At 34.9% G+C, this 11,678-nt stretch overlaps 1 protein-coding gene across 1 annotated transcript in view; it reads right to left on the bottom strand.

Annotated features, from left to right (window-relative positions):
- The window catches only part of LOC106464729 (fructose-1,6-bisphosphatase 1-like), a 29,070-nt gene extending 20,181 nt beyond the window's left edge, over positions 1–8,889 (bottom strand). Inside the window, exon 1 of the mRNA XM_013924885.2 lies at positions 8,581–8,889. Within this exon, the coding sequence (XP_013780339.1) occupies positions 8,581–8,756 (176 nt within the window). The 5' untranslated portion in view covers positions 8,757–8,889. The remainder of the gene's footprint in view (positions 1–8,580) is intronic.
- Positions 8,890–11,678: the final 2,789 nt, after the last annotated feature.

Genomic DNA, 11,678 nt, shown 5'->3' on the forward strand with positions numbered 1-11,678 from the left:
ATTAAGTTAGGACTTGTGTCGCTAAAGTTTCGTCGGAACGAAGTTACGGAAAGTTAATTAACAAACGGAGACGTAACAGTAACTTAGTTTATTGCGTTGTTGTGATCCATTATTCTCACCGTGTGTGTTTTAAATACTAAAGCACACATATATATAAATGATTAAATGTCTTCCGCAAACATTTTAAACTGTCATACAACACTAGAAGTAATCAGTAAATAAATTAACGTTAGCATTCATACTGTAGTGATATGATATTAGGCCGTTCTTTACAAATTTCGCGCGAAGTGTCCTCTCAATATAATATATGCTATTAATTCAATAAAAGTGATAAGTCACTTATATAAAGTGTCTCCTGAAGGTCGTACGGTGTGTTTTCACTCAATAGACATAAAGTCAAAAAGGCAATGCCAGTACAGAATGTGTTCTTTGTATATCTCGTGGTGGTATTTCGTTAATAAAGAAAAGGGCAGGAAGCTTAAGAATATATTGGTTAGTAATTAGTGATTCTCAAACCATGGTCAGCGTACCACTGGTGGTGGGTGGAGCTAATGACAGTGGTACGCGAAACAATTAATGTAAACATTATAAAATGTGTAATAAACCCAACTTGAGCTTACCGCGTACTCATACACACTACCCTTCTCAGTTCTAGACTCGCCAATGTTTTCTTACCTCCAAGTTTATAGAAATCGCACCACATATTCTGTAATTATTCCTGAAAAATCACACCCTTCCCATTAATGGGTAAGTATTAAAAATATTAATCTTTGCTACTAGGTTTCTCTCTTTTTTTTATTTAGGCCTAAGTTGTACTTCAAACAAAAAGTAGTACGCAAGCATGGAAAGTTTGAGAACCACTACTTTAGTTACAGACATGTTGTTGTACGTTTCGAGATGCCTCTGAATGATACGGAGCTGAAAAATTGGTAAACTGATTCAAAGCTCTAATTTCGCTCCAAACTCGCTACACCAATAACCGGTTGCCGAAGTGAACAACAAAAGATGTAGACCATGAGATTTGACACGGAATTTCCGTGATATCTTTATTTAAAAACAATTCCACATGGAGCAATCGTTTTCCGATAAATATCAAAGATAAAATTAACAAATTTTATATACGTCAAGGAAATTGAAAATAAAAAAAAATAACTTAGTAAAAGAATATATATCTATTAATTCGGCTGTCGGATACAGTTTGACGCTAACTGTATAGCCAATCAAGAGTCGCTGCTTTACCTAGGAGTATAAGTTGTCTCTGTAGGGGAAGCGAAAGTATATCAGAAACCAGTTTCTACTACAAGTCGATACATTTGGAAATCCTGATAAACAAACAGGTGCTTGGGGGCTTGGCCTTGAGAGGGGGGGGGGGGTCTAATACATCCTGTTATACGTATGTCTATTTAATTAATAAGAAAGTCAATTCTGGCCACTGGTCAATCATTACTTTTGTAGAATAATTTATATGTTCGTTCATATGTACGTTTGATGCATTGTTTTGAAAATGAAACCAAAACCAACACATTCGAACTAATTGCGAACAAAACGTGCTCGAAACTCAAAAGAATAATTATCTTGGATAATTCTGTCAGTTCTCTAGCCCGATGACCTCTTTACAAATGTCAACCAATCTCAGTTCATATATTTCAGTATAATATCATAGTCCGAGGATGAAAGTTTAGTTAACTCCATATAACAAGTTAAAAACATTTACCAACAGTCGCGCATGGAATTCAAAATAATCTTTATGAACTATTCGAAATGTTTGTTGTTTTTCTTTGGCTTTTGATCTATGAGTATCGTTATCAATATAGGGTCGTTATGTTTCTTTGTTTGCATTTAAGTACAAAATTACATAAAGGACTATCTGTGCTCTGCCCACCACAGGTATCGAAACCTGGTTTCTAGAGTTGTTATTCCGCAGACAGGGGACAGGGTCATTATGTTAAATTCAATACGATTATTTAATGAAGTGTGTGTAAATTTATTATTATTATTATGAGAGTATAAAACGTTTAAAATATAAAGTTATTTAAGATATTCTCATTTTGAAGTTGCTCTAATAGATCTATCAATTTATATGTACAGGCATGGCTGTATTTTATGGGTGTATGTACATTTATTATTCGTTGTAATAAATTACAGTTTTGATTGAGCTAGTATCTAAAGTTTCATACTCTACTTTAGAACAATCGACAAAACATTTATATTATTAATCGTTCAAGTTAGTTTTGATTTGAACTGTAGCCTACCTGCGTTGTTTGTAGTTCTGTCTTTGAGTTGACGTTTATACATATACATGTTACAACCATAATATTTGTTAAGACGAGGTCAACCCAAACTATATTATTTGAAATATAAATATTAAGTAGTTTATACAAAATTTTAAGTTGAAATACTGTTAACTGAATTTCGCGTAAAGCTAAAGGAGAGGGCTATCTGTACTAACAGTCTATTATTTTGAAGTGATAGACTAGAGTAGTGCTCCTCAACTGGGTGAATAGTTCTCCCAAAGGGTTAATGAGATCAAAATCAGGGTGAATGAGTATTATCAATTATACATTATTATTTTTATTTATTTTATGTTGTATTAACTCTAGTTGTAGTTCGATGTACATTTAAGTCATACTAAAGAATTTAGCACTTTAATTTAGTACTTTTTGTCCTTTTTGAAACTGGGGTGAGTGAGTTATTGTGAAAACTTATAGAGGTGGTTAATATTGGAAAAGGTTGAGAAGCATTGGACTAGAGGGAAGGCAGTCACTCAATACAACTCATTTCTAACTCTTGGGCAGCGGCGGCGCCAACACCAAAAACTTGGGAGGCAAAACAAGACATCTTATCTGCACTTGTAATTTCAAAGGGACTCGTTATCCCCCCCCCCCCCAATTTTAGCGTGTTAAATTATATTGAGACAACGTTGGGTTTCAAAAAGTACCTTGTATTTAGTTTTAAAGTCCCCAAGTACTCACAGACTTGAAAAGGATCAGAAGGTGTTTGGCCATTCTAACATATCTAGCTTTTTCTTGGGGGGAGGGGATAACAAATCCCTTTAATAGTGAATTGATGAATAATGTTTTTCCAAGCATTATTTAATTAAATAAATAATTATTTAGTGCAGTAGTATTATTAGTATAAAAAAGTAGGGTTAAAGGGAATACCTATTATTGTAGGATACATCTGGTTGACTTCTAGCATGCAAGAAAAAAAAAACATTCCGTAAAACGGTAGTGCGCGTGTGAACACGTTTTCTTGTTATACATATTTCATTTGCTCTATATATGTAGGATTAAATGTTTTTGAGGGGGTGGGTCAAGAAAAAATTTGGGTGAGAAAATGCTTCCCTGTAGCGCCGTCACTGCTCTTGAATAGTGTGATTTGACTGTCGCTCTTATAATGCAGTCACAGTTCCAAAATGCGGAGCGCAATTTTTCTCTGGCCATAACGGGGCGCGAACCACGGATCAAAAAATTAAAATCCTGTTGTAATTAGTGATAAAAGCGTTGGCGAAGGGTTACAAAAAAAAGGAGAGAGAGAGGAAGAAGACTTTAAGCTAGAATAAGAGCAAAATGAGTATTTTTATCCAAAATCGTGAGTCGATCGTACAGAAATGGTCATGTTTTGGTGATAATTTTGAACAAAACGAACTCCGCAAGACCAATTGCTATATAAAACTTACGTTTAAGGTTCGATCTCTTGATTCGAAAAACATAATTAAATTAAACAAAATGTTTTTGTGCTGATGAAGAGTGCTCCCATTTTTATCTTGATCTTTTAACTTCTGATCAGCGCAAGCTACCTACATAAATCAGAATTAAACATTATGCCTCAGTAACGAGCATAGCTAATTAAATATAATTTTCAAAATATCTACTTGTAATGGTTAGGACGCATTATTTCGTTGGCTGGGGCCCGGCATGGCCAGGTGGTTAGGGCGCTCGACTCGCAATCTGCAGGTCGCGGGTTCGAATCCCCGTCACACCAAACATGCTCGCCCTTTCAGCCGTGGGGGCGTTATAATGTGACGGTCAATCCCACTATTCGTTGGTAAAAGAGTAGCCCAAGAGTTGGCGGTGGGTGGTGATGACTAGCTGCCTTTCCTCTAGTCTTACACTGCTAAATTAGGGACGGCTAGAGCAGATAGCCCTCGTGTAGCTTTGCGCGAAATTCAAAACAAACAAACAAAACAAACAATCGTTGGCTGGATATTCTCGCTGATAAATATATTTGTTCAGGACATCTAGGACAATTTGCACACTTAGTAAAAACAAGAAATGTTATTCAACTGGTTCTTATGATTGTCGTTTGTTGAGGTTTGGTCAGTCACATCTAAATATGTCAATCACTGAAGGATATAATAAATGAAAATGGTAATAAAGAGAAGAATAAAGTGACTTATTCTTGCTATTAATTCTGCTTCGCAGTTTTCTCGTTGTCTTTTGGTTAAATTCTAACACAATAATAATCGTTTAACTTCAACAGGGAACATCATGACTGCATCCACAGAGATTGCATTTCATGAAAACATTTCTTTTATAGGTAAATTATTTTGCAAAAGGCATCTTTACACAAAGAGGGGAAGAACTCATTTTAAATTGAAGACTTTTCTGTAAAAGGTGAACCAATGGGCACAGGAGATATAGTGTTTAAAAACTCTAATGCCAAATTTATTAAACAACTGTTGAAAATCAATTTTGGTGGTATTTATAGTTTTCCAGTTAATGTGACAGCAAAAAGAGACATTAGTGTTTATGTGATCGATTCCTGATTTTAGGGTTAAAGCAGCAAAAACCCAAATAGATGTAAATACTTTAGTGAACAAAACATGAGCAAATTGAGAAGAAACGAGATTTAATTGAAAAACTATTGAGTACTTAACCTAAATGTTTAGCCAAATGTGCTTCACATGCCAAGCGACAGTGGCATTTCTAGTTGTGACAACAAACTGAAACTTCAATAAAATTTAACCTGTAATAAAACCATATGATAAAAAGGTATGGAATTATAAATGCTAATAGATACACTACAGATAGAAGAAATTTCCGATTGATATTGTAGACACAAATTTCTTTTTTAAAACCAAAGGCACCCATTTCTTCGAGACAAATTACGGTAAATAAGACGTTTTGTTGAACGCTTTTAACGCGTTACGATCAAATGAAGACTAACACTACCAGTCGTATATTATTCTACAAAGCGAAAAAAGGCTTCACAAGAAAGATGGAATATCACGTACCAGCACGAATATGGCCTTGTGTATATTCTTTGACCAGTGGAGGAGGACCTAAAGTGTGAGATACGAAAACAAGTGGACTTTTTCAGGCAAGTTCTTCAATAGGTAGTGAAAATAATTCGTATTTTTGTCTAGACATGTTTCTGCTTTCATAGGACTTTGGAAAAAATTCGTTGAGTTGATATTTCAACTACATTTCATCTTATGATGAATCGTTGGCATGCCAAATGGAATACCAAAGTAACTAAATCTTACCGTTCAAAATGAACTGATACAAGTTCTTTCAAGATGTTTCGTGGGTGACATTCAGGCTGTAGTATTATTTTTTCATCATCAAGGACACGATACAATATATTTTGAAAGCTGATTAATTAAATGACAGGCTTAAGGAAGTGAAAGTTGTTGATTACATGTCTTAGATACTGCAATTTCGCACCTTACTGAGAGAAAAAAAAAAAAAAAACAACCAGAAAAGTTGCTTTTAACAAAATGCTGTTGCTTAGGTCTTGGGATATATTAGCACTGCTACAATTAATGGGACTTTCTCGAGGATACAGACTGAAAAGGGTTAATGACAAGAAACCAAATGCACAGTAAGTACATTGTGCTGAACAGAATACGAACCTTGCAGTTAAAGGCATTACATGAAATGAGTTATCTTTCATACGATTTTGTTTAAAGCAAACCATTAACCAATGGGATACGATATCGTTATTTACAAGCGAATCAGCGGTCAGTTTTAAAAAGTCAAATTTCACAATATGTACGAGTCGACTCATTTTCTTAACGAGTGAGAAATAACATCATGTGAACATTATGAAAGCCTTGATTAAAATCACCTTTGACAGAAGAAGAAGAATGACGTGACGAAGTAATTCATTAAAATAATAAAAAAACTGATGAAATCCTTTGTTGTGATTCTCAAAAAGTTTCCATATGCTGACGTTCCCACAAATAAAATGGGGGCATCGAAACTTTGAAGTGAAATGTGTATGATGTACTCTAGTAAAACGACACTTGAGATTGTGCAACTTGAATCACGAATTTGAGGACTGAATTCAGAAGCAACCAAGTCTCTATTCTTCAGCTAGTCTAGCTAAACAGTGCTAGCGACGATGAAGAAAAAGCCCCAGACATTTTTTTTTTATATATGTTTGTAGTCCCAAGGCCACTTACGACCGGGCACATTTATCTGGTGGCGCCTATCTCTTGTCCATGTAGCCGTCCGTAATTTAGCAGTGAGAGAATAGAGGGAAGGCAGCTAGTTAATACCACCCACCGCTAATTCTATGATTGCTCTTTTACCAACAAATAATGGGATTGATCATCACTTATAACGCCCCCACAGCTGAAAGGGCAATCATGTTCGGCGACGGGGAATCGAACCCACGACCCGAAGATTGTGGGTCGATTGCCCTAACCACTAGGCTATGCCAGGCCCATATTGATGTACCAATACTCAAATGAATAATCTTCTTCGGTGACGGACATTGTTCATTCAGTAACAGTCAAGCACGGTGCCATATCCTCAAGTTTAGCCGACTGTACATTATTTTATTATGTCTAACGTTGCCAGTGCCGACTGTAAAAAGAGATGTTTTTCCCAAGCTGAAACAAGTTCAAGAACTTTATGAGAAATTCAAGGAGCCTAGGAGGACTAAAATGGTTTGTGGTGAAGCTGCATGCGTTAAGAATATAAACAAGGATACAATGATCAAGGCCTTAATTCGCGCCGCTGAAAACTTAAACGTAACTTGAACTAGAAATAATTTAATGAAAACTTATTGTATTTTAATTTTGTTGTATTTGTGCGGAGGGAGGATCAAACTTTGCAGCTACGCCACTGCAAATAAAGACGTATATAGTGTTCTGTCTATAGGAGGAATTAACACCCACAACCACAAGACAGATGTAAAAACCACGTTTGATACGTCAGCAACATTGATTTCTATCAAATCACCAAGTCTAAGAATATTTCTATTATGAGGTAAGTTTATAAATTCGGAGCAATTCTATAAATATATAATGTAAATTTTTAATTATATCAAAATAAGTTTGTTTGTTATGAATATCGCGCAAAGCTACACGAGGGCTATCTGCGCTAGCTGTCCCTAATTTTGCAGTGTAAGACAGCAGGGAAGGCAGCTAGTCATCACCACCCACCGCCAGTCAAAATAAATAAAAGATGTAGATTAGCATTTATTTTAAAGGATGGGAGCGATTAATACAATATAAGAAGTTGTTTAAAGTACAAATATCACAAAAGTAAACAAAATTCCAATATAATTTTGAAGAGATTTTGTTGATGAAAAAGAACAAGCACGAATTTTATGGCATTTATTTATATAATTATTGTAAGATGCTCGGCTTCAGTGATAATAAATTTTCAATTCTTCAGCCCTTTTCTGTTGTTATTTTTGTAAACCAGTTTCGCAGTTATGTCTATTTCAATTATTACAACCAGTATTTTTGATACTCTTCAGTACAATGAGTAACTTACAAAAAGTTCCGTATTGACTCAGTGCTAATACATTACAATTTGTATAGAGTAAGAATATAGAATACATTACAATATATATATATATATTCAATATAAAACTGTTACTGTTGAAAATTCACTCCACCAGTGCCATTAATCACACAGTTACATTATAACATGATGATTTAGCTTCTTTTGAATTTCGCGCAAAGCTACACTGCGCTTGACGTCCCTAATTTAGCAGTGAAAGACTAGAGGAAAGGCAGACAGTCATCACCGCCCACCGCCATTTCTTGTGCTAAACTTTTACCAACGAATAGTGGGATTGACCGTGACTGTATAACGCCCACACGGCTGAATCGGCGAGCATGTTTGGTGGGACGGGGATTCGAACCCGCGACCCTCAGATTGTCAGTCGAGCGCCCTAAGCATCTGGCCATGCCAGGTCCACTAACATGATGACGACGTCCTGTAGCTTCAGTGTCGATTAATAATGTTGTCAATAACACATGACAACATTGGAATATGTGAAATAAACTCCCGAGTCTTCATCACACCATCTAATAATTTCACTATTAATTTATTCTGCAAAGTTTCGTTATAAAACTTGAACTTGAAGGCACATGAAAAACATTTCTGCACTTTAAGTTCAACTTTTATTTTTGTTTATAAAATAATGTGCATTTTAATTTGGAATCCAAGAATAGAAAACGTAGCTCTAGGAACAATGCTTTTAAATTATTTTTTCCTTTTATTGCTGTGAATACGTTAGTTTGAGATTTTTACATTTACGTACATGCTGTGACACTAATATTCAAGCTTAAACATTTCCTTTACAAATAACAAAACAAGGATGGAATTATCTTACATTTTAGCAATCCCTGCTTTCCGAACAGCTGAAGATACTGCTTTACACGCTGTGAGAATAGAGTTTAGTAAAACTGTCAAGTCGCCCGTTGCCCCTGGAAATCTTTTCTGTTCAGCCAAGACAAAACGAATCAATGTCATGGCATTTGTATCAATTGTAGATTCCGCTGAAGACATGTTGCTAAGACAACTATTCAATAATAGCAAGGTAATGAAAACTAAATTGAGTATGGCTCAGTACAAGACAAAAATACTCTAAACTATTTCTTACTATCTGCTCGCCTACTCGAACAGAAACCTCACACAAACAACGCTCCTAGTGATTCAACCACGCTATAAGGCCAACCACTTTCAACATTGCTTCGATGTGACGCTTTTACCTAACGTTAACTTTAAAAGCCCTCCAGCATAAATCTTCGTAAAGAGCTCTACATTCGTACCTCCTGGTGCATAAAAACGAAAGTTATACTTAATTTTGATTGTAGAAGCCGGCATTGTGAAAATCATTATATATATATTAATTGATCTATTAAATCTATTCATCTTCGAGAGTCTTCGTATCAGAAGAAGCGAAAATATTTCAGTTGTTTATTAGTGATATTTTTAGTGAGAGTTCGTCTCTAACCTTCTGTTCATTAATGCTTCGATAAAAAAGTTCACACCCTTAGCATCAACAGAACAAGGTTTTAAACGGATACTTGGTGTGTTATAGCAACGCAAAATACATTAAAACTGAAAAGCCACAATGCCGAAAACACTTGAGTCGAAAGAAATAAGACGAAAACAAAAGCTTAAAATTTAAACATTGCGAAAAAAGAAAATCGAAAATGAATAGCATTAAAATGAATAATGCAGAAAGAAACACATTCGAGTGGAATAACAGTGTTAGGAAGAACGTTGAAAGAAATAGAACCGAAAAAGATTAGCGTTGATTGGATAACACCGAAAGAAATTATGCTGCCAGTAGATTTAACCGCGAAGGTATAGCAGGAACAGTGTCCAAACAATGAACTCTAAAGCAATACTTCCGAAAAGAATAAACTCGAAAACACTGAAAAGAGTAACTAAGCCAGAAAACAACATCGAAAGCATTGTTGCTGAATGTATATTTTAATTCACTATTTGCTCAATAGGTGCCGTTTTAGATGAAGACCGTATTGCACTTGCAGTTTCCTACGTTTTTAAACCACTCATTCTTTTTAAGCATGTTAACCAAATGAACTTTATAGAAGATATATGCATTTCACTTGCCTTATCTAACATATTAAGTTATGTTAATCATGAGAAGAAAATGTCCAAAGATTCGACTCTATTCCTGTTTTTTTTTTCGTACTTTGAAATAGAATTAGCCAATTCCAACTACTGAGCACACAAACACACACATTGCTCACACACTTTACACGAAATGTGAGAAAGATAACGTTGTATAGCGAGATGTCTTTCTATTATAGAAGTTACAGATGCTAAAAATATCTGGGCGTCAAGACAATAAATTAGCTATTAAATTCATCCTGGTGTGTGTTCATCAGATGGGATTAATTAAGATTAATAAAAAATCTTTAGATAAGATGGTGTGGTACAAATTTATATACTGTCGCTTATAGACGAAATTACAAAGCAGCTAAATAAACTGAGTGAAAAATAAGAAATTAAAAGCAAAAAAGGGGTTCAAATATGTAATTTCCTGCCATATACTGTTAAATATTTAACAACATTATTACAAATATGCTGACCTGTGATAACTGCAACAGGAAAATTACTAATATTCGAGTAATCTCGGCTGAATATGTATGCGTCATGCAACAAATATAACACGGATGTTACATACGTTATATGAAAACGATTTTGGAGCCTCACCAAGTCATTATAGTCCATTTCGCCCAGTAAGAACATGCTTTATCTGATAACCGTGCATATTGACAATAGTACTGCAGCGTAGCTTCCGTTGCAAAAGGCTCGATCATAAGGCTGTCATGTCAAAAGTACAACCATCCTCCTTGCATACTTTATATAATACATCAAGTGTACGGATAGAATGGTTCCCAGCATCCATTTCAACAGTAAAATCATTTGGAAGTACAAATTGGCCGTTTGTTTTGCATAGCATGAATACCCGTTTCATATTCTAACTGCTTGAGGTATGGATATGTTGTGAAGGCAGTTTGTGTATCGTTACTTGTGTTGCTTTTCAACTTGACAATTCTTCCTTATCATGCTGCTTAGATCTAACAACGTTTTTTTTATGTCTCTTTACATGTTTTAATATAAGTATTACATCTATTCAAAGGGTCTAAGCTTTCCGCATTTCCAAGCTGTATTGCCATCTATTAACCAAGCGTGTAACCATGTTATTAAAAGTATGCGACTTTTTTCAGTGTCATCAGACAATATTTCGTTTGAAGTAATTCCCTTCGCGGCATATTCTTTCGATGTTGCTCTTTCAAATCAAATTAACTCGATGTTATTTATTTTGATGCAATTTTTTTTTTTAGTATTTGTTAACAGTCCGTTTGATGTCACCTCAATTTAGTTCGATATTAGTAATTTAGATGCTAGATTTTTCGCGAGTATATTGTTGTCATGACAGGCGGTTTTCATTTCTCGATCCTGAGCCTTTCGCAGTTAGTCCTAACCAATTTTTCAGTACTGGATTTTTCGATATTTGTCCAAACGTGTTCGAGGCTGTTTCTTTTCGATGTTTGAATAATTTTCAGCATTAGTTCTACTAGCCCTTTCTGTGTTATTACATTTGGCTTGATTACATCTCTCCGGATATTCAACATTCGTAATGTTGTAAATTAACACGATTCTTTTGGTGTTCTTTAACTCGGCTGTGTATTGATTTTTAAGTTTAAAATATACGATAATTTGAATTACTTATATAGCTTTCTCACATAACTTACTTGCTCGTTATTTATACTTGCTGAAGAAATATGTTTATCTAAGGACTCGAAAAGCATTAAATAATATTGTTACGTCTCTGGTTGTTTGTTAGTTTCCCATATACTTTCTTTCGGATGAAACTTTAGCGACACAAGTCCTTTCTTAAGTAAAACTAGTTTATTCTTCCTCAATACAACTTTGCAATACACAGAATTT

Source organism: Limulus polyphemus, unplaced genomic scaffold (genome assembly GCF_000517525.1).
Source record: "Limulus polyphemus unplaced genomic scaffold, Limulus_polyphemus-2.1.2 Scaffold62, whole genome shotgun sequence".
Taxonomy (NCBI): Eukaryota; Metazoa; Arthropoda; class Merostomata; order Xiphosura; family Limulidae; genus Limulus; species Limulus polyphemus.